The sequence below is a fragment of the Somniosus microcephalus genome, chromosome 12 (assembly GCF_052327205.1).
Source record: "Somniosus microcephalus isolate GS21.2 chromosome 12, FLI_Smic_1.0, whole genome shotgun sequence".
Lineage (NCBI taxonomy): Eukaryota > Metazoa > Chordata > Chondrichthyes > Squaliformes > Somniosidae > Somniosus > Somniosus microcephalus.
Genome location: NC_140998.1, coordinates 137983100 through 138007205, shown reverse-complemented (window position 1 = coordinate 138007205; position 24106 = coordinate 137983100). Strand labels below are relative to the sequence as shown.

General features: G+C 47.2%; 1 protein-coding gene across 1 annotated transcript in view; it reads right to left on the bottom strand.

Moving 5' to 3' along the window:
* Window positions 1-251: 251 nt before the first annotated feature.
* The window catches only part of ttc9 (tetratricopeptide repeat domain 9), a 154378-nt gene continuing 130523 nt past the window's right edge, over window positions 252-24106 (bottom strand). The window contains exon 3 of the mRNA XM_086003619.1: window positions 252-2045. Coding sequence (XP_085859745.1) covers window positions 1966-2045 — 80 coding nt within the window. The 3' untranslated portion in view covers window positions 252-1965. The remainder of the gene's footprint in view (window positions 2046-24106) is intronic.

Below are 24106 nucleotides of genomic sequence, written 5' to 3'. Positions count from 1 at the left end.
ACCATTTTGTTCTTCATCTTCAAACTGGTATCTAAAGATGAAGCAATTGTCCCTTCATCATATGTAGATGCCCTAGTTCCTGATTCGATTGCTGAAGGTCTTGGGGATCATCTTCGAATATTGTCCTATTTAGCCGTGTATATGTTGTCTGAAATGTACCCATTCCGCACTGCAACCCCACCCCTGCGCCCCACCCCTAGTAATTATTGCACAGTCAAACCTCAAAATGACCAATACTGGGATTACAAAGCGACTGGTCAGCCAGATGCACCATCTACTTTAATAGAGCAATGTATTGTATGAAGTATAAATGCTGCAATTCTTTTGCTCCGGTATTTCTCTTTAATAACACACATTCATTGTACCAACGAAAAGAAAATTTGCAAATGTTGGAAATTTGAAATTAAAAGAGAAAATGCTGGAAATACCCAGCAGATGTTGTCAAGGGTGCCACCTACAATATTACCTTTTTATCTTTCAGATGCTCAGTGCGCATTCCCAGCATTTTCTGTTCTTACACCACATTCTTTGCACTGTTGCATGCAGTATATTAAAATATTGTTTGCACTGTTCACAACATAGATTTTAAGAGCATTGTCCAATTGTTGGAAAATTGACAAGTGCAGCACTACCAACACTTGCACTTTCATTAATGAGTGGTTCATTTTGCATTTTCAATTTGCAGTGTGCCTGATAGAATAGAGAGAGACAGTCTCCGAGTAAATCATCAAAACAACAGTACAAAGTCAATAACTTATTAATGAAATTGTGAGTGTTGGCTAACACGCAAAGTCTCACAGTCAGTCAATATATTAACACCCTCAGGCCACGAGATATTCAAGGTCTACTGTGTTAGAACACACATCTATATTTTCTGTGCAGCTGCTAATGGGCTCTATCGCTATGGAAACTAATGTTTATCGGTTAGACCTAAAACACCCATCTTCTTGTGGCAGCTCCTTTTTTTGCCAAAATACAGTACTTCCTTTCTCCCTCTCTCATTTCTCCAGCTTCCAAATGCACTTTTTTTTACTAATTGTTTAATGTCTCTACTAACATAGCTGACAGAGGAACTTGAGACAAGCGCATTAAGTGTTTGTACGCTATGGTGTAATCTCAGGGTTCAAGACTTCTTTTCAGTTTTGCAAACAATTTTTGTTCTCTTCTTCTACTTCGCTTTTGCCATTGCACTTAGCATGCTCAATGCCTGTGTCACATCATATCTAATTCCACTTCAGTAATAGTTATATTTTTTAATTTAAAGCATGTTTATCAAAATTGATAATAATAGTAGATACTTGTTTTCTCTCACTGTCTGTACAAGTTCTTTTTAAATCTTAATATAATAATTCATGTGTATTATTTTAAACAAGACCTAGTTAAGTGAGCAGCAACTCTCAACCTTCCCCTCCATCCCTAAACCTTTAACGAGTAAAGGTTAAATGACAGTGCAAATATACAAGACTGCTCAAATGTTTCGGATTCTGTCAAACCATCAAACCAATTGTTTTGAGATAATCTCCCTCGCCCAATTTTCAATCAGGACATTTAGAGTTGACCATTTTGTGGGATTGTTGCGATGTCATTGCAAAAGCACTTCTCTCCCCATTCCTGAAGAATGATACACTCCACATTTTTCAGTAAACTTTTGTTAACAGTCATTAAAAATGGGACTATTTAAACGTTTTACCTTCCTTAACAAGCAGTGCAATTAAAAATGTCCTAACAAAGCTTGCCGAAAGTCTTGTAATGACGTCACAGCCTGGGGCTTACTTCCAATTCATTTCCGGTTCCACAGAATGCCAAACTTCAAACGGTGTGCTGCGCTGCAGTTCCTCAGCTGAGGACCCAGAGCTAGTGTTGTGCAGGCAAGCATCCAATCCAGGGAATAAGGTCGATGGCGAAACAACGCCCACCAGTCAGCATTCCAACTGTCCCCTCACGATCCTGGAGAATCAGATCCCTTTACAGTGCTTCTTTCTCCTTCTGCGAGCATCTGCTGAGCTTCATCTCTGCCAGTTGGATGTATCTGATCACATTTGTATCTGTATTTAAACAAGAGTAGAACAAGAATAAAGATGACCCAGTCTGCACAGCTCGCATGCATATCTATACACTGTTTTAGTTTAGTTCCTAAGGTTCCCCCTCGTCTCCTGGAGGTGTGACTATGCTGCGTGCAGATTCACAGGCACCAGCCGCCCTTGGGTACCACCCGAATAGCCAGTCTTCAGGTGCGAACTTAGACAGGACACGCCGACAGGCTAATTCACCACTTTGGCTATTATAACTGAGCATGGTTCTGCCCTCATTCAACTTCCACCCATATGCAAAGTCAATCAGGGGGTTAATGGATAAAGATTTGCAGCGGGCATTCTGGCTGAGTTTCCCTCCTCCCCTCTCTGTTGCTAGGGCCAATTAGAGCACCCCAGTTGTCACCCTGACTGATCACCTACCTCATTCACAGATCAGGGATCAAATCTGGAGCCTTCCCCGTCTTGGACTTTGTACCACATGGTGTAGTGCATTACCCACAAGGTCATCACAGTGCCACCAGAATGGCCTTTCATGGCATTGCTGTGGTTGGGGATGCGACACATGCTGCCCGCTCCCAGTCTTCTTTTGAACCCATGGTTTCAAAGCATTAAAACACAGGAACAAGGGAGGACTAAGAGACACAAATAAATTTAAAGAGCCATCTTCTTTAATAACACCAGTGGATCTCCCATGATGTTACTGAGAATGAACTGCAGGTAAGTTCAGTGTGCATTATACATAGAAACAAAGAGAGATCCAAAGGTAGCAAGCAGACCTAGGACGTGGAAAGAATTGGTCAGAGATGTGCCTAGAAACAGTGAAGTGTCAGCAGTTTTGATTGGTCATTTTTTTTTGGTGGATTGTTTTTTGTGCTATGAGCATATTTAAAATGCAATGAATGCCGTAAGCAAGATTGCATTCCATGAGTAGATGTAGACCTGTGTACCAATACAAATGAATATGTCTCTCTTTAATAGTATCTAAAAGGTTAAACAACAACTTGTATTTATACAGCACATTTAATGTAGTAAAACGTCCCAAGGTGCTTCACAGGAGTGATTATCAAACACAATTTGACACCAAGCCACGTAAGGAGACATTAGGACAGGTGACCAAAAGCTTGGTCAAATAGGTAGATTTTAAGGAGCATCGTAAAGGAGGAGAGAGAGGTAGTGAGGCGGAGAGGTTCAGGGATGGAATTTTAGAGCTTGGGCCTGGGCAGCTGAAGGCACGGCCGACAATGGTGGAGTGAAGTAAATCGTGGGTGTACAGTAGGCCAGAGTCGGAGGAGCGCAGAGGTCTCTGAGGGTTGTAGGCCTAGAAGAGGTTAGAGAGATAGGGAGGTACGAGGCCATGGATGAATTTGAAAACAAAGATGAGAAACCGTGTACTTTGTTATACATGAGTTTCTTGTATGATATGTACCATGGATTCAGGATAAAACATTCAGCCTGGTCCCAGCACAAAACTATAGTGAAGCAAACAACTGCCGTTACATTGATAACCTACAAAGGTATAACCTGCTCCTCCAATTACCCAGTATATAATGCTCAACGTGTCAAAAGTGGACACTATAGTGGCAGATTCCACTCAATTTTGCGTCCAGTGCTTTCTTTCAGTATTTCTAAATAACGCTGTTCAAAGTGCTGTGCATGGACATTCCTTACCAGGTTCCCATGGTGCAAGGTGTTTCACTGAGCAAAAGGAGTCCATGAGGGGCCAGCAAATGCAGGCACAACAATACCTGAGATGTTCTGTCTCTATTGGCCAATATCCTGGGACACACATTTACAGACCCCTCCCATCTGTACCTAAACCTTTCAGAGTAGGTCTGTCTTCACTGCCTCTTCTTCACAAGACAGGCTGCTACACAGCAGGATGACCTTCGGGCAGCGTGTGGAAAAAAGAAAAAAGACTTGCATTTATATAGTGCCTCAGGATGTCCCAAAGTGCTTTACAGCCAATAAAGTTAGTGAAGTGCTCAAGTCGCTGGAGTGGGACTTGAATCCACAATCTTGTGATTCAGAGACGAGAGCGCTACAACTGAGGCACACCTGACACCTGTGGAACCAACAGGGCAGCCCGTCTTATAGAAGTGAATGTTACCACAGCACGAAGCTTTCACGCTACCAGATCCTCCCAAGCCAACCCAGGCGCAGGTGTCCAATCAAGTCATCTGCAGTGCACACCCACAACAACCAAGCGACTGGTGCTGTGTTTGCTAGGGCCAACCTGTGCTCCCTGTGGAAAGGAGACATCAGCTAAACAGAGTGCAGAGCTTTCAATGAGAAGTCTGCTTTGCTAAGTAAATCATTTTGAGGAGTGCTGTGTGCTGGCTATCAATTCTCCCTCATCTGGTGGGAGTCTCGCCTGAGAGACTGTGATCCCCTGTGTGCAGGGAATGTCCTGGCTAGTTGTGGCATTTCTCTACTGGAGACTAGATATCCTAGCATTTGTCATCAAAATGCTTTATAAAAACTATTGGACCGTTTTAATGAAGGGCTATTATTACCATTATGAATGCTGGTATAGCCATGCCTCCATGGATGTTTCTTACTTTTGATTTTTCTTAGTGACAAAAAGCAGGAGGAAACACTTGGAAATGCCACAGACTGGCAGTGTGTGAAGATGGAAAAATAAATTCAGGAAAAGGAAGACAGAGAAAGAGGGGAACAAGTGGACGAATGAGGGGAATGAAGAAGCCTTTAAGAGCACTTTGCCGTCCATGTGGCCCATGTACCAGATGGAAATTGCAGTTCTTAGCCATGCTTATTTCTTTGGTGCGAGGTGACACCGCTGATACACAGCTCCCAAGTGATAATTTCACACCCAAGATTTGGCCATTCTTGCTAAATGTGGATGTGCGCCTGTGTGTGGAGAGCAGGTCACTAGAGCTTGATCATCGTGCAAAAACAGAGCCCAAAGTAGCAAAAAAGGGTGATTCAAGGCCGATTTGCTACCACAAACACTGTGAATTTAGACTGTTCGGAATAAACAAAAGTCCATCTTTTCTGGTGGCTTACATTTATTCTAAAGACAGTAAATGCGGAGCTCCAACCAGTACAGATGCTCCTGGGCTCCACAACTGAATACACTTTGAAACAAAACCCCCTACACGATGGCCGACATGCTGTGCCTGCAGGCTGCTCACTGAAGGGAAATCTATTTCAAATATCCCTGACAAGAAGAACTTTAATACAAAAGATAACCTTAGTACAAATGAGAACTTTAATACAATAGAGAACTTTTAATGATGTCTATACCACTGCAAGTTGAGAACAAAGAATATGGAGGAACATTTTTACAGATATTATAGATATTACCGACCAGCTCTGTCTTGAGATAAGACCCCTTATTAAACTGTAACAATTGACATGCATGATGAAGTAACCCCACTGAAATTTGAACCAATCATGAACACCAAGGAGAAAAGCCATGCTTGAATGAGCTAATGATTGAGATGTACACGTGAACGTCACATAAAGAATCAGAACACAAAAAATACAAGAACTGACACAAGGCCTAGTTTTTTATACTGCAGTTGGCGAGGACAAACATGTCCTGGTCTAAAGAGAAGGCATCTAAAGAATTCAACAGACTTCGGGTGATTGATGGTTTGGCCAACCGGGCACTTGAAGGCTCCAGCACGGGTCTAGTTGTGTTTCTTATTTAATTCGAGTATCATCACTAAAAGATCTCTGTGAGAGAGGTAGTATATGCGGGTGTTTCTGGTAAAGTGGATTCAGGTCTACAAACCCTACTCTAACACCTAGTTAGAGGTGTGAAAGTCATAAATAATTCCTACACCGCTGACACGTGCACTTCGGAATACACATTCCTGTTTGCCAGTTTTAAGCTTCTCTTTAGATCGATGTGAAAAAGAACAAGGGGGCAGATATTCCGATCCCTACGGGTGGGTACACGCTGTGTACTCACCCGTAGGGACATTGGAAATGCCGGTTTCAGGCATGCACTGCACATGCGCTGGAAACCGGCATTTCCGATCTGTCATGAAGTCATGGCTAATACTAGGGAGGAGATCATTCAGGGCATTGGGTTCCTCCATTCTTTACTTCTGTTGAACCCAGGAAGATTTTACACACATGTTATTGTAGCTCAGTAGTAATGGCCAAGTAATCCAAGCACAATATCTGACTGGTGGCAGACTTATCTGGGGGGGGGGGGGCATTTCATTTGTCCCTGAAAAGTCTAATTTACCGTATGTAAATTCGAGAGAAATGAGCCTGATTCGAGAACTAGAGCTGACATGGCTATCCAGCAGAATTGATTAATGGACCTTTTTCATTTTACAATTCATTAGTCTTACTTGGATCACAGTACACGACAAAGAGAAGCTGGTATTTAATACTAATTTGGGGAAAATGAAGGGTAATCACTGGTGCTGAATGCAAGTTCATACACTGTTCACACAAATCAGTAACAGTGTGACAACATGTGCCTGTGGAATGCTACAGGGAGGTGCAGTGTTCAGCCAACACTTGTTTGAACAAAAACTTCCTGTTGATTCTCGCAGAAGAAAGAAGCAAAAAAGATCTGAATCCCTCGACTTTCAGACTGCAGTCACAACTTCAAACATTTCAATTGCACATTTAGGATTGAGGAGCTGATAAGTCATGAAGAAATTCATAAGGAAACAAATAGGTAGAAGTCTAATTGTATGTTGTTCCCGCAGATGCTGAGGACAGTAAACTGTTTTAAAGCTCTCAATTTTAAGAATATAAGAAGTAGGAGCAGGAGTAGGTCACACAGCCCCTCGAGCCTGCTCCGCCATTCAATAAGATCATGGCTGATCATCGACCTCAACTTCACTTTCCCGCCCGATCCCATGTGCCTTGATACCTGTTGTGTATGTACCTTTAAGAGAATAACTGGTCTCAGACTGCAGTACCGGCAGTGACCACCCCTGTATAAAAGGCGCTAGTGAGCCTCTGTTGTTTTCAGTTTCACTATTGACTTCCACCAGTAAAGACTTGTTTTGTTCAACTCCTGCTGTCCGTGTCTCAATCATTCACGGACGTAATACTGGCAACGAGCAGATACGAACCTACCTACAGTCTGCACCACCTCCTGGGATCCATTCCTACAGCGAAGTGAGCAGAGGTCGAGGCCAGAAAGAAAAGAAGTAAGAGGCAGTAGAAACGGGCGTCGACCGTGGGCATCCGCCCCTGTGTTAGCGGAGTTGAAGATTGCTGGAGAAGCTGTCGGAAGCGGGGCCTGGTTCCTGTCGACGGTGCTGCAGCTAATCGGGCTGGTGGCAGGTAGTGCACTGATCCTTCCTGGGCTGCGGCGGTCGCGAACTCGAGCGGGTGGTTTGCAACGGGGCCGAGCAGCGTTGTCGGGAAGAGAGAGAGAGGGTGGAGCACACAGGGCGCGGCTGGTGCTACGAAGCCGGGCTGTGTATAGACCCGAGAAGAGGGAGGCAAGAGTCCCACAGGGTTGTTCCACGACGGGAAGATAATAAAAAAAGAAATATTAAACGCGCGAGGTGCTGCAGGTTGCAACGGGAATCGCAGAAAGCAATGCTAGCAACAGCGGGGAAGAAGGCAAAGCGCGGGAGGCACCATCGTAATCAGCGGGGAAGAAGGCAAAGCGCGGGAGGTGCCATTTTGTTAAATCGGGGAAGAAGGAAAAGCGCGGGAGGCACCATTTTAGATTTGCAAGATGCCGAAGACTGGCTGTATCACTGCTTTTGATAATACAATAGAGGACTGGACCACGTATGTGGAAAGAGTCGAGGTATATTTCGAGGCAAACAAAATAGCTGAGGAGAAAAAGGCACTGATATTGCTAAACGTAATGGGTGCTAGAACGTACGGCCTATTGCGGGACCTGATTACTCCAGCCAAACTGAAGCCGAAGAGTTTTAACGAAATTGTTGCTGTCCTACAGGAACACCTAAACCCTGCACCGCTGTTGATAGCAGAAACATTTAAATTCCACAGGAGAACTCAGCATAAAGATGAGAGCAATGCTGTGTACCTTACGGAACTACGCAAGCTATCAAAGCACTGCCAGTTCGGAGCAGGACTGGCAGATACCCTATGGGACAAATTTGTCTGTGGACTCCTGAGTGAAGGAACACAGAAGAAGTTACTCTCAGAGAAAGAGCTGACGCTAGATAAGGCTTTCAGCATGGCAGTGTCGTATGAAGCAGCATCCAGGGGAGCTGCAGAAATTCAACAAAAACCACAGGAATACGGCACCCACGAAATGACACGGGGATTTGCAAAATGTTATCGCTGCGGCAGAACTAACCATGACCAGAAGGACTGCTGGTCCAAAGACAAAATATGCAGGCAATGCAGGAAGATGGGACACATCGCACGAGTTTGCAGGTCTGGGAAGAAGACCAGCGACAACAAAAAGGCTACTAAGGAACCGTACAAGAAAGTACAAAAGATGACGGACAGTAGTTCCGAAGACCAGATGAGCGATAGTGAATCCGGGAACAGGAGACTAAGCTGTCTCAAACTTCACAATGTAATCGCAAAAGAGGATCACCGAACCATTTGGGTCACCCTCACGATAGCAGGGTCCCAAGTTAAAATGGAATTGGATACAGGATCAGCGCTAACCGTCATGAATCGACGAGACTACGAGCGGCTATTTTCACACATACCCTTGAGAGAGACATCCATCGTCTTGACGATGTATACGGGGCAAAAAGTATACCCCAGAGGAAAAATAAGGGTGCCTGTCGAATACAACGGCAAGAAAATACGGAAATTGTATCTCTACATACTGCCGAATGGTGGACCACCGTTATTGGGACGGGAATGGATCAGGAAGATAAACTTAGATTGGCACTCCATTCATGCAATGACGGTGGACGGTAAAAAAGATGAAGACGTCACTCCTGGACGATTGTCAACAATCTTAGCTAACGCCAAAGAGGTATTTCAACAAGAACTGGGCACGCTTAAAGGCGTAACCGCCTCGATAAAATAGAAGAGAATGCAGTTCCCAAGTTTTTCAAAGCAAGTCCGGTACCATATGCAATTCGCCCAGCCGTCGAGGCAGAGCTGGAGAATCTGGAGAAGGCAGGCGTGTTGTCTAAGGTCGACTGGAGCGAGTGGGTGACACCCATCGTTCCTGTCATGAAGAAAACGTTAAGCAATAAGTCCGGGGAGCCAAGGAAGATTCGCATCTGTGGGGATTTCAAGGTGACGGTGAACCCAGTCCTTCACACAGTACAATATCCTCTTCCAAGGATAGAAGACATCTTCGCCTCACTGTCTGGAGGGAAGCGTTTTACAAAAATTGACCTAGCACAAGCATATTTGCAGATGGAGGTTGAAGAGTCCTCTAGGAAGTATCTCACGATAAACACTCACAAAGGTCTTTACCAGTATCATCGATTGGTATTCGGAGTAGCATCGGCTCCGGCGATATGGCAAAGAGCGATGGAACAAGTCCTGCAAGGGATTCCGGGGACTCAGTGTTACTTGGACAACATCCTTGTGACAGGTGAAGATGACAGTGAACACCTTAACAACCTAGAACAGGTGCTCACTAGACCACGGGAACATGGGCTGCGAGCCAACCGCCCCAAGTGCGAGTTTTTTAAGAAACAGATATCGTATTGTGGCCACGTGATTGATGAAGAGGGGTTACATAAGTCCCCTGACAAAATTGAAGCGGTTGTTAAGGCCCCAGCGCCTGAAAATGTGTCGCAACTGAGGTCATTCCTCGGATTGGTGAATTACTACCATAAGTTTTTGCTGAATTTGTCGACAATTCTGCACCCACTGAACGCCCTGCTACGAACGGGAGTAGCATGGGAATGGAGCGATGATTGTAAGCGGACTTTTCAGAAGAGTAAGGACTTAATCACTTCAAGGGAAGTATTGGCTCACTACAACCCAGCACTGCCGATCAGACTGGCATGTGATGCATCTCCCTACGGCATTGGGGCGGTACTGTCACATAAATTCCTTGATGGTTTAGAGAGGCCGATAGCTTCTGCGTCACGCTCGTTAACTTCTGCCGAGCGTAACTACACCCAGATTGACAGAGAGGCCCTCAGCCTAGTGTGGGGGGTGAAGAAGTTCAATCACTACCTGCACGGTCAAAAATTTACTCTACTAACCGATCATCAACCTCTTGTCTCCATTTTCAACCCTCAGAAGGGCGTACCGATAATGACAGCACAACGGCTGCAGAGGTAGTCCCTTTTCCTAGGGGCACACCAATATGACATTGAGTACAAAAGAACTAAACAGCATGGGAATGCTGATGGATTGTCACGCCTACCGTTGCCGACGGTGGAAGAAGAAGACCTTGCAGTGGATCCAATGGAGTTATTCCACTCGACCATAGTCGAATGTCTCCCTGTGACGAATGCAAACATAGAAAAGGAAACACATAATGACCCGACACTATCACGGGTCTATGATTTAACGGTGAAGGGATGGCCAGCACATGGCGAACCACTGCTGCCAGCATTCTCGCCGAGAAGAGAACAGCTGTCAGTGTGCAGAGGAACCTTGATGTGTGGATCCAGAGTAGTAATTCCACCTAAGTTGATGGATAGAGTGCTCAATGAGCTTCATGAGGGTCATCTGGGTGGGGTAAAAATGAAGAACTTAGCCAGAGCGTTTGTGTGGTGGCCGGGAATCGATAGAGAAATTGAAGAGATGACCAAGAGCTGTGCAGGATGCCAGAAGGTCCAAAACGCCCCACCACAAGCTCCTCTGCATCCATGGGAGTGGCCCTCATCTCCATGGCAAAGGGTGCACATTGATTTTGCTGGTCCCTTCATGGACTCGATGTTTTTAATTGCGGTGGATGCACATTCAAAGTGGCCAGAGGTAATAAAAATGTCCTCAACCACCACGGAAAAAACTATCACAGTTTTACGAACCATATTCGCCAGGAATGGGCTGCCTGAACAGATTTGCTCTGACAATGGACCACAGTTTGTGTCTGAAGAGTTCCGGAGGTTCTTAAAGAACAATGGTGTTAAGCATTACACATCTGCCCCATATCATCCAGCCACTAATGGATTGGCCGAGAGGTTTGTCCAAACATTCAAGAAGGCTATCAAGGCAATGTGTAATGAAGATATACCCCTACAACACAAGGTGGACAACTTCTTGTTTGCCTACCGGAATGCGACACATGCGGTTACCAACCAAACTCCAGCCATGATGTTCTTCAATCGAAGACTACGATGCCGCTTGGATTTGGTTAAGCCAAACGTCCGAAGAGATATGGAGAACAGGCAGTTTCAGAATATGAATGAAAGGCCGACCAGGAGTTTTAAGATAGGTCAACCAGTTTTGGCCCGGGACTACCGCACTGAGAAATGGCAGCCAGGAACGATTTGTACACGGCAAGGACCTCTCATGTATACCGTGGACGTTGGAGAGAGCATTGTAAGACGCCATGCTGACCAGATTCTAGAGTCACTGGAAAATGTCAACTCCACACCACGATCTGATACACCTGGTAATAAGAACATAAGAACATAAGAAATAGGAGCAGGAGTAGGCCAATCGGCCCCTCGAGCCTGCTCCACCATTCAATAAGATCATGGCTGATCTGATCCTAACCTCAAATCTTCTATCACTCTGCATCCACCCGAACCCATGTGATCTCCCGGGAGAGGCGATAAACCAGATAAAGACCCAATGGCCAATTTGGGAGTAAAAAATCTGGGAAATTCCTCTCCGACCCATCTAGGCGATCGAAATTCTTCCAGGAGATCATTTTGTCCCTATATTTTCTACAGTACTTACCTTCTGTAAAGGCGATCTCCACCCCAGCCAGGAACAGGAATAAAACCATCTCCTGAAATCTAACACAGAATTAGAACACAGTAGGAGCAGAACCAGGCTACACGGCCCCTGGGCCCACTCCACTACCCACAGGGCCATGACCATTCCGAACCTAGACTCATGTCCAATTTCCTGCCCGCTCCCCGTAACCCTTAATTCCCTTTACTTCTAGGAAACTATCTATTTCTGTTTTAAATTTATTTAATGATGTAGCTTCCACAGCTTTCTGGGGCAGCAAATTCCACAAACCTACCACCCTCTGAGTGAAGAAGTTTCTCCTCATCTCAGTTTTGAAAGAGCAGCCCCTTATTTTAAGATTATGCCCCCTAGTTCTAGTTTCACCCATCATTGGGAACATCCTCACCGCATCCACCCGATCAAGCCCCTTCACAATCTTATATGTTTCAATAAGATCGCCTCTTATTCTTCTGAACTCCAATGAGTAGAGTCCCAATCTACTCAACCTCTCCTCATATGACCACCCCCTCATCCCCGATAATGAAATCGACGTACCAATTGCAGCTACCGCAGAACCGGTAATATTGGAAGCAGATGAACCAAACAACGACATTGATCCCGACTCAACATTGCCAGAAGAACCTGATACCCCAAAGAGGCGTTATCCAGACAGAATCAGGAAGCCTCCTCAAAGACTGAACTTATAATTGCTTAAACTTAACCAATGTATCTAACAACCGTAATTGTGATTGTAATTAGTTATCATTTAGTTGTTAAATGGATGTTATGTACTGTTTATCTAAAAGGGGAGGAATTGTTGTGTATGTACCTTTAAGAGAATAACTGGTCTCAGACTGCAGTACCGGCAGTGACCACCCCTGTATAAAAGGCGCTAGTGAGCCTCTGTTGTTTTCAGTTTCACTATTGACTTCCACCAGTAAAGACTTGTTTTGTTCAACTCCTGCTGTCCGTGTCTCAATCATTCACGGACGTAATAATACCACTAGAGTCCAAAAATCTATCTCAATCAGCCTTGAATATACTCAACGATTCAGCATCCACAGCCCTTTGGGGTAGAGAGTTCCAGAGATTCACAACCCTCTGAGTGAAGAAATTCCTCCTCATCTCAGTCTTAAATGGCCGACCCCTTATCCTGAGACTATGCCCCTGAGTTCTAGACACTCCAGCCAGGGGAATCAACCTCTCAGCATCTACCCTGTCAATCCCCCTCAGAATCTTATATGTTTCAATGAGATCACCTCTCATTCTTCTAAACTCCAGAGAGTATAGGCCCAATCTACTCAATCTCTCCTCATAGGACAACCCTCTCATCCTAGGGATCAATCTAGTGACACTTCGTTGTACCGCCTCGAAGGCAAGTATGTCCTTCCTCAGATAAGGAGATCAAAACTGTGCACAGTACTCCAGGTGTGGTCTCACCAAAGCCCTGTAATTGTAGTACGACTTCCTTACTCTTGTACTCCAACCCCCTCCCAATAAAGGCCCACATGCCATTTGTCTTCCGAATTGCCTGCTGTACCTGCATGCTAGCTTTCTGTGTTTCCTGTACAAGGACACCTAAATCTTTCTGAACACCAACATTTAATAGTTACTTACCATTTAAAAAATATTCAGTTTTCTATTCTTCCTATCAAAGTGAATAATCTCACATTTCCCCACATTATACTCCATCTGCCACTTTATTGCCCACTCACTTAACCTGTCTCTATCCCTTTGCAGGGTCTTTGGGTCCTCCTCACAGTTTACTTTCCCGCATAGCTTTGTATCATCAGCAAACTTGGATACATTGCACTCGGTCCCTTCATCTAAGTCATTAATATAGATTGTAAATAGCTGAGGCCCAGGCACTGATCCTTACGGCACACCACTAGTTTCAGCCTGCCAACTGGAAAATGACCAGTTTATCCCTACTCTCTGTTTTCTGTCCATTACCAATCCCATATCCATGCTAATGGCCCAGAAATTCGGGTCTCCACGGGTGAGTACGCATGGGGTACTCACCTGTAAGCCCAATGGAAGTGCCGGTTTCGTGCATACACTGCGCATGCGCGGGAAACCGGCACTTCTGTTCCCCTGAAAGAAGGGGTTCAGAAGTCGAACGCGTGCGCAGGAGAGGCAGCGCGTGCGCATCAAACATCGAGGTCGCAAGGCCTGCTTTTTACAAGGTAAGTGGTGAATTAATTAAAATTAAAACATTTTTTTCCACAGGTTTATTATTTTTAAATACTTTAAAGAAACGTAAGTTTATTTTTAGCCCCGTTAGAAAATGTAATTAATTTTTTCAAAAGTTTAAATTATTGTTTAAAATAGTTATTTCATGTAATTTATAGCTTATTTTAAAAATGTGATGTTTTAAAAAAAAATTATTTGAAGATTTAGTGATGTTTTAGGGCTTATAGTATTTATAGGTTTGACAGGTCTTCCTGTCAAACTTATGAATGAAGCATTCCCTGCTACCATTGGCTCTCCATGGCCCACGTGATCCCAGGGGATGCATCGAACTAACTGCGTCCCTGGGATATGCAAGCACTGCGCGCCGGCAGTTGGAGGAGGCCCAGGATCGGAATCCCACGCGGGCCCACAGCTCAACAGCCGGCGCAGTAGCTAAGTGCAGGTCGGGGGCTTGCACCCGCGGGAAGCCCCCGACCCGAATTTCTGGGCCAACATATTACCCCCAACACCATGAGCCCATATCTTGTGTGACAACCTGTTATGTGGCACCTTATCGAATGCCTTTTGGAAATCCAAATACATCACATCCACTAGGCACAACTTCAATGCACTGTTATCTTGGCCAGTTGCTGAGGCCTTGGGGCCCAACTGCCTTTTACTTTTAGCCTACAGCCGATTCACATTGGTTGTCTGACGACTGGAAATGGTGCGGAACTCTCGGGAGTATCGGTTGGCCATATCCATCCATATCCATAGCTGTCTGACAAGCTGAGTCAAAAGTCAAGTTAGGGGTTGTCAACAATTTACTTCTGATACGTTCATTTTTCAACCCACAAACGAAGCGGTCACGCAAAGCTCGGTCCTGAAAGTTTCCAAAATGACAGTGAATGGATAGCTTTTTTAAAGCTACAATGTACTCACTGATACTCTTGTCATTTAATTGATCGCGTGTTCTAAAACGATAACTTTCAGCAATTTCCAGGGGCTCAGGACTGTAGTGCTGTTCTAACTTGGTTATGATCTCCTTCAGTGGCGTGTCCTTCGGCTTGGTGGGAACAAGCGCATTTTTCAGGGTTTCACACGCCTCGGGGTCTGCTTTAGTCAAAAAAATAGCCCGTTTCATTTCTAATACCGCCCAGTTACGATTTACATCATCGGGGACTTCGTGGTGAAAAACATTTCTAGCCGCTCCACATATGCTCCCGAAAGTATCTCGGTCACGATGGAACTCACCCAAGCGCCCTATTATTCCCATAGGCGCAGCCATCTGGATTCTGGCAACATCGACAGTTCAGCCACATGTGCTCGAAATTTACCTTGAATTTTTAAGTTTTTCTGCAAAACGAAGAACCTCTAACAGTCCCTCCGTCGGTTGCCAGGATTATCATCCAACAAAACTTTCAGCTAGGGAATCCACAATCGCATCCTCATCGCTAATTCTGTGATATCTAGGAACACAGCATATATATACAACAGTACAACATGGCTTCCGGTAAGAACTGTACTGCGCATGGCTTTATTATTACATACATCAGTAGTCCACCAGGTGGCTCTATTACAAGTTCCTAGTTGTGATAGCTGCAAGTGAACACCTAGCTTTTTCTCCTATTGTGTCACCCGAGCCAGAGTGACAGCAAGGCTTTAAGTGGTAACTAGCTAAACTGGTGTTTTTATTCTTTAGCGACGAAAAGCACAGTAAACACTTTAAAAGGTGTCACCAAGTTAAAAATAAGACATGAAATGCAAACTTGTCATTCTCTGAAAAAATATATAGCTACTCAGCTGTTCAAAGTGCCGGTCAGCAGATTGTCATTGTTGAAGCTACCACCAGCTGGATCGAAACATTGCCTGATACCAAGTGAGCTTAAATTGTTTTGGGGGAAAAATTCGGTCTCGACCATTTTGAGGCGCTAACATCACTTAGGCGCTAACGCTAGCGCCAGGCGCTAATTAGCACCGGCGACCGCGAAATTCAGTTTTAGCACCCCAAGAGGGAAGTGGAGCGCTAAATCAAACGCTACACACTCCTCTTAGGGCACTAATGTCGGAGAGCGGGGCGCAACCTCAGAGCGCTAATCAAATTCCGGCACTGTCAATTACAAGTACTCAGACAGACTGATGCCTTCCAGTTCTTAAAGGGGAGGTTCAATCATGCTGCACAGCCTCACTCTGATCATTGCTGCTTGTGACCTGGGCCTGCAAGGAGCTGCAAACCATCAACCACAAATCTCATGGCTGATCAGAGGCCCAGGGAGAGAGTTTGCCAGTTCAGCGACCAGGCATTGGAGGCTCGGGTTGTGGCTGTGGAACACCGATGGGCAGCGCTGTTCCCAGACACTGGCAGGAGGCCATTGCCGCAGGAGTTCAGAAGGGTGTGGAGCGAGGTGGCCCAGTACGTCTCAGCCAGAAGCATGGTCCACAGGACTCTCACCCAGTGACACAAGAAGTTCAACCACCTCACTCGGGTGGTCAGGGTGAGTACATGCTTCAAAAACCTCTACATCCCACCATCTCAACCTCACTCTGTGCACAGTCGGTATAAACCGCCAAATCCCCAACACTCACCCACCAACTATGCCCACCTACTAAAAGTGACATCCACATCTCATGTCTTGCATACATTAACAAATGTAAGAAGTCACACAACAACAGCCATTCAACTATGGTAGGCACATCTGCCAAACACATGGCTGCACACTCACTCACACGCTGCCCTTTTTCTTGCAGGCCAAGCTTGCTCATAACAGAAGGGAGCAGCAATGCACGGGAGGAGGTGAGGCGGGCCTGCACCCCCTTACAGACTTGGAGTAGCGAGAGCACAGCACCATTGCAGCCCAGGTCGTGGGCGCTGTGGCAGTTGGAGAGGTCGACCCCTTTAGGGACAACGGTATGTTCATCACCTCTCCCTCTTCTCTCATACCACTTCCCCCTCACTACACAAGCCCTTCCCACTTTCCATCTAAGTATACGGTCTCCATTCCTTGCTCCCTTCCTGCCCACTCCCCTGACGTTAAACCCACTCTTGAGCCTTTATGCTTTCAGATAATCGGCCACCACATGACCAGCCTGTTCCTCAGCCTCCCAGTGGCAGCGACGCGGGAGAGGAGGAGGAAGAACAAGCCAGAGCCTCACTGCCTGTGTTTCCCAAGGGCGAGAGGTCCCATAATGGGGCGGCACGGTCACTGGAGAGGAGCCTAGTACATGGGTCTGCTGTGGGTGAAGCTCCAGAACCCAGCGGGCTGCAGCAACGCCACGGGGAAGGGAAGCTCGGGGAGGGTGAGTGCGTGCACGAGTTCTGCTGCACAGGACTCAGATGAGGACCTCGATGTGGAGGCAATGACCACACAGGTGATGAGCATGTACACTGAGCTCATGGGTGCAACGGCAAGGGTGCCCGAGAGCATGGATGCACTGGCTAGGAGCGTGGAGGAGTCCATCTCCAGCATTGCTCTCATCTCTGCCCAAACCTTCGAGCCCATCCTTGGCAGTTTGCAAACGATGGTCGACTTGCAGACAGACCGTGGGGACCCAGACCTCATGCCATGTGTCATGGGTGAGGTGGCAGCAGCTATTGAAGCACAGGCCGATGCAACGCAACGGTTTAGTGCTGGAATGGAGTCAGTGGTTGGTGGCATTCAACCTCAGACTGCTCTCGTGCAGTTTCAGATTGATGTCACGCAAGCGCTGACTGCTGCCATCGTCGCTGCGTCGCCCACAGTCCACCGGGGATCTGACGGTGCCGCAGCAGGCCAGCAATCTGTGCTCGAGCAGATTGCTCTGGATGCTGAGGTTCTGCCCCGGGGGAGTGTCAGTGTGTCGGTCGAGCAGGAAGGTGCTGTCCTCTCTCAGGATGACAGCATTCCTGCTCCCACCAGTGCCACTCCGCCATTGCCCTTGTCACTGCCTGTCATCCAGCCAGCCCAGACTGCTGCCACCCATGCTGAGCTGGTGCAGTCTGCAGCCGGGCCTTCCAGGCCCAGAGCTGGTCGAGGGCGTCCTGCAAGACCATCTGCAGTCTCTGGCTCCCAGACTCAGCAGTCTTCCGCCAGACTTGCTGCAGCCACTGGGGCCACATTACGGAGGAGCAGTAGAGTTCAGAGGGGGGAATTGCAGAGGCGGGAAATCATTGAGGAAGGGCAAGTAAATAATACATTATTAGCAAATGGGGGGAGTATGTGTTAATAATTTGATGTGTTTGTAAATATATTGTTGAGTTTGGTAACAAATAATTCAGTTTGCTAAGAAAGAGTTGTGTTTGTTGATAAATTGTTGTGTTTGTTTATTATTGGTTGTGTTTCATAAGAGAGAGTTGTGCACGATAATACATTTTTAGTTCGATGTAGCACATTTTGTGATGTTTCTCACTTGACCTTTGCCCGGTGATAGGGGCTGCGAGCTGGCTGTAATGATGTGGTTGTTCTGCGCAAAGGCCATGTGCTATCTCATTTATTGGAAGCGCTGTGTAATGAGGTGATCACGAACGGCCCTAGCAGAAACAAGATTGAGTGTCTCCCTCCGACGTTGCTGCTGCTCCTCCTCTTCATCCTCTTTCTCTGTCTCTTCCTCCTCCAGTCCCTCTACCTCCTCCTGAGGTGGACCTGCAATCCCTGGTGGCAATGGCTGGACTCTCAGAATGGTCAGGTTGTGCAGCATGCAGCACACAACGATGAAAAGGGAGACTCGATCAGGGGAGTACTGCAGGGCTCCTCCAGAGCGGTCAAGGCAGCAGAACCGTTGCTTTAACATGCCAATAGTCTGTTCAATCAGGTTCCTGGTGGCGCTATGGCTGTCATTGTATGCGTGCTGAGCAGGAGTGTTGGGGTTGCGGAGGGGTGTCATCAGCCAGGTGGCGAGTGGATAACCCTTGTCTCCAACCAGCCAGCCGCGAGCTTCATGTGGTGGTTGGAACAGTGCTGAGACACCAGTCTGTCGCAGGATGAATGCATCGTGGCTGCTGCTAGGATAGCAAGCATTGACGGTGAGGATGCATTGTCTGTGGTCGCACACCAACTGAACGTTCAGAGAGTGGTTGCCTTTGTGGTTACAGAATACCTCTGCATTGTGATGAGGTGCCCGCAATGCCACGTGGGTGCAGTCAATGGCGTCCTGAACCATGGTGAAGCCCGCTATCCTTGCAAAACCACATGAGCGTTCATGTTGTTTCTCTCTGGTCATGGGGAATGAGATGTATTCCCTTCTCCTTCTGTACAGAGCGTCTGTCACCTCCCGGATGCAGCAATGGACGGTGAACCACGAAATGTTTGCAATTTCTCCTGTTGAAGCCTGGAAGGAGCCGCTGGCGTAGAAATTGAGAATGACTGTGACCTTCACTGCCACTGAGCGAAACATCGTGGTCCTGATCTGAGGCTGGAGGTCTGGCTGCAGGAGGTGGCAGAGCTCTGTGATCACCTCCTTGCTGAAGCAGAGCCTTCTAAGGCACTGCTCCTCTGAGAGATGAATGTGTGAGAAGTGCTCCTGGAATACCCTGGGAGGGTAAGGCCTCCTGTGGAGAGCCCTGTTGGCCCTCCTCCCTCTGGCCACGTTTTCCAATCTTTCTCTCTGCCTCCACTGCCTCCGACGGTGACGCTGGAGGGCGAGGTCCCGTGCCAGTACAGCCCCCATTAAATGATGGAAATGTTGCCGTATCAAATGTAACCCAAGTGAAAGTGATAAATTTTTCTCAGGCGCAAAACTCCTTCAAGTAGAAAAAGCTCAAATGGTTCAAAATGTCCGTCTGCTTCTGTCAACCTGACAAGGCAGCGTGGTTTGCCAACTAAAATTAAACTGCAAGTTCACGCCTTTAAATATCGTTCCTCCAGCTCTCAGCCAACAGCAAACTGCCTCCTCTACCTGTCGTTCCTAATGGCAGGCGCTGAGGCAGGGGACGAGAATGAAATTCCAGTCTGGGGCGCTACCGGGGCGATGCGCAGCTAGATGACGCCACAATCTCCGGCCGCGGGCAGGTGTGGCAATAGTGGTTAGCGGCAGGTAAATTTCGCCGGCGGCGCTAACATCGCCGCGCCCGGGTGGTAAGTCATTAGCGCTCCCAAAGGCACTAACGGGAGGTACTGAGGTTCCCAATTTCTAGCCCCATATTTGTACATCATTTTGCTCCAGATCACAAATACCTTGCAATTCCTACAAGCAGTCGAGATAACCCAACAGACTACCTAACTGCATTTATATTGAAGCTGTTGCCATAATTGCTACGCATATTTCAGCACTATACATCGTGTTATTTCAGCAATGATGAATTCGCAGGGGAATCAGTAAAATGGGTAACCCTATATAATATTTACAAAGAGTTTTAAGCAGTTAAATTCAATACAAGACCAGGTCAGATGAAGAAGACCCTTCTGACCGTCTGATCTCCTCTTTCTAGAATACCAATCCTCCGATCATGGTACCTGGCTGTTTCAGTTGAGTGTCCTGTCCTGTCCTGTGCAACCTGCTTTAGCTGTTGATGATCACCCTCTTGAATCACTGCATGGCTAAATACCAGTATGAATGAGGTACACAGCATATGAGAGCAATGGTGTCATTCAACTAGAGGTCTATAAGCTTGGGGCAGGTGGCATTGAGGTTGGTTCTTGCTCAAGGATATGTGGTTTATTTAAACTTGTTTTACAGAATAAAAAGAATATAGGCCGGCAAAGGTTAGTGTGAGGTCATAAAATAGGCCAAGTACCTGATTGTAACCGGAATAAACATTTACAACAATCTTGTAATATCTCTGAATTATAGTACTACAGATATTTGCAGAAAAATTATTTGGACAAGAAGAATGTCGAATGAGGGGGTGCTTGAACTAACAGAATGAAAGAGAAATGACGAGACTGATGAAACAAAATGATATAGTGTGGATGCTGTACATTCTTCAGAAAACACAGGAGGTTGTTGCTGCCTGGGATGGTAATAAATCAAGAGGCAGTCAAAAGACAATGTGCGTAGATGATGAGGAATGGATAAAAGTGAGAGAAATACACTATTTTTAAATCAAAACCAGAAAATGCACGGACTTATGAAAACTACAGGCTGGAAATTGGCCTCCTTTGCGCCTCCCGTTATCGCCTCCGGGGGGCGATAACGGGGCACTAACGACTTACTGACTGGGCGACTCCCGTGAAATTCAATGGGGGGGTAGCGCCGGCGGTAAAACTTACTGCCTCGATCTCCCGCGCCCCGGTGATCGTGACCCGTTACTGCCCCGGATCCTAAATTCGCTTCCGCCCCCTGCAGCTTCGCCGGGCGTCAGCAACGGCAGCTGCAGGAGGTGTTGTGACCTCGGCCAGCCGCTTGGGGAGCGGTAATTAAAGGGATTAGTGGTCAGGTAGGTGAAAAAAATTCTCTCACCCCTTTGTGCTGTTTGTTTAAATTTTCCACTGCCGCGATTGATCGGCCCTGTGCTCTCTCAGAGTGCTTGGGGCTGCTCCTCGCGGATCGCGGGTTCCATCGCCGACCCATCCCCTGCCTTACCTTTAACTGCTGTGAGCATTGGCCTTTCCCTTTAAGGGAGGGAAGGAGCCTGTGAATCCGGCAGCGCTGCACGGAACATTGATCGGCGCTCTGCCGATACCGCCCCTCTCACTCCCTTCAGTGCTCTAAGGGAAGTGGTAGCACTTGATTCAGCGCTCCACTTCCCTCTTGGAGCGCTACAACTGAATTTCGCGGGAGCCTCCCATCTTTAGCGCCTGGCAATAATTTTTACGCTTCCGAAGTTTTAGCGCCCCAAACGGGGCTATAATGAATTTCTCCCCCTACATATTTTCCTCTGCATTTAGGCAATATGAGTTGATCAAATGGCCCATTAGGCATCACAGCAGTGGCTTCAAAATCAGGGGCTAGCTTCCTAATTGTAGCTTTTCCAGCAGTCATTCTGAATCAGTCATTATGACCAACCGCCGACACATGCCTCGATCCTTCAGTGGAATCCGTTAAACTGTGCAAACGCAATGTATCCATCCTGTTTCGCCTGTAGCCCAATACTGCCAGTGGATTTGTGAGTCAGATAGCCCTGACTCTTGTACATAGTCACCAGACAGACGGGTGTGAAACTAGTATCGTTTCACCTTACAATCTCTTCCACTTTTTTTTGCCCCTTTTGCACTGAAGATGCTGACTCTTGCCTGGTCCCTTGCCTAGCCAGCCATTCTTCACGTGCAGGCTCGGACCTTGAATGTTAACAAACTATTTTACCATAGAGGGCATCACAATGGAGTCCAATCCTGTCCTCACCCTACATCCACATGAGTCAGAAGTGAGAACACTGAACCGTTGTTTTCCCCCTTCACTGGTGCAGGGACACTAAGTCTAAGTTGCAGCTCCTACATTGCTGCTAAGAACCACTAAGATAATGAATATGGCCCTGAAATTCCTCTGGCCGCAGTCTGGGTAGTTGCTTTCCAGCACTGATCCAGCTGGAGTTTGTGGGGTCAGTGTGAAGGCACCTCGTTTGCACGGATCAGGCGGGTACAAATGCCACTTCGGGCACATCACTGCCAGGCCTTCTGGTACCTGTGGCGGGGGGAGGGGAGAGGCGGGGGGTGGGGACAGTGGGCGGCTGCATGTCTAGGGGAGAGTGTGGTTGTCCAACCACCTCTAACTCCACCAATGTTCGTATTGATTCCCTGAGCAAGAGAACTCATCGAAAGTTTTGTAAAATACATTTCAGGTGCTTTGGGGTGGGGGTCGGGGGGGTGAGGGAGGTGGTGGGCAGGTGGGCAGGGGCGGTGGTTGGTAGGTGGGGTGTGGGGGTGGGGAGGTGGAGTGAGGGGTGGTGGTGGGCAGGTGAGCAGGTGGGGCGGGAGGGTGGTGGGCAGGTGGGCAGGTGGGGGGTGGAGGTGGGCAGGTGGGGGTGGGGAGATGGTGGGGAGGTGGAGTGGTGGGGAGGTGGGTGGGGTGAGGGAGGTGGTGGGCAGGTGGGCAGGTGGGGCGGGGCGGTGGTTGGCAGGTGGACAGGTGGGGGGGGTGGAGGTGGTGGGCAGGTGGGGGGTAGAGGTGGGCAGGTGGGGGTGGGGAGGTGGTGGGGAGGTGGAGTGGTGGGGAGGTGGGGGGGTGGGGTGAGGGAGGTGGGGTCATGGGGTCATAGAGTTATACGGCACAGAAAGAGGCCCTTCAGCCCATCGTGTCCGCGCCGGCCATCAAGCCCTGTCTATTCTAATCCCATTTTCCAGCACTTGGTCCGTAGCCTTGTATGCTATGGCATTTCAAGTGCTCATCTAAATGCTTCTTGAATGTTGTGAGGGTTCCTGCCTCTACCACCCTTTTAGGCAGTGAGTTCCAGATTACAACCACCGTCTAGGTGAAAAAGTTTCCCTCAAATCCCCTCTAAACCTCCTTCCCCTTACCTTGAAACTATGCCCCCTGGTTATTGACCCCTCTACTAAGGGGAAAAGTTCCTTTCTATCTACCCTATCTATGCCCCTCATAATTTTGTACACCTCAAATCAGGTCCCCTCTCAGCCTTCTCTGCTCTAAGGAAAACAACCCCAGCCTGTCCAGTCTCTCATCATAGCTGAAGCGCTGCAGCCCAGGTAACATCCTGGTGAATCTCCTCTGCACCCTCTCCAATGCAATCACATCCTTCCTATAGTGTGGCGACTAGAACTGCACACAGTATAACAGCTGTGGCCTAACTAGCATTTTGTACAGCTCCATCATAACCTCCCTGCTCTTATATTCTATGCCTCAGTTAATGAAGGCAAGTATCCCATATGCCTTTTTAACCACCTTATCTACCTGTCCTGCTGCCTTCAGGGATCTATGTACATGCACACCAAGGTCCCTCTGATCCTCTGTCCTTCCTAGGGTCCTACCATTCATTGTGTATTCCCTTGCCTTGTTAGTCCTCCCAAAATGCATCACCTCACACTTTTCAGGGTTAAATTCCATTTGCCACTGTTCTGCCCATCTGACCAACCAGTCTATATCGTCCTGTAGCCTGAGGCTTCCCTCCTCGCTATTTACCACCCGACCAATTTTCGTGTCATCTGCGAACTTACTGATCATACCTCCTACATTCATATCTAAATCATTAATGTACACTACAAACAGCAAAGGACCCAGCACTGATCCCTGTGGAACACCACTGGACACAGGCTTCCAGTCACAAAAACAACCTT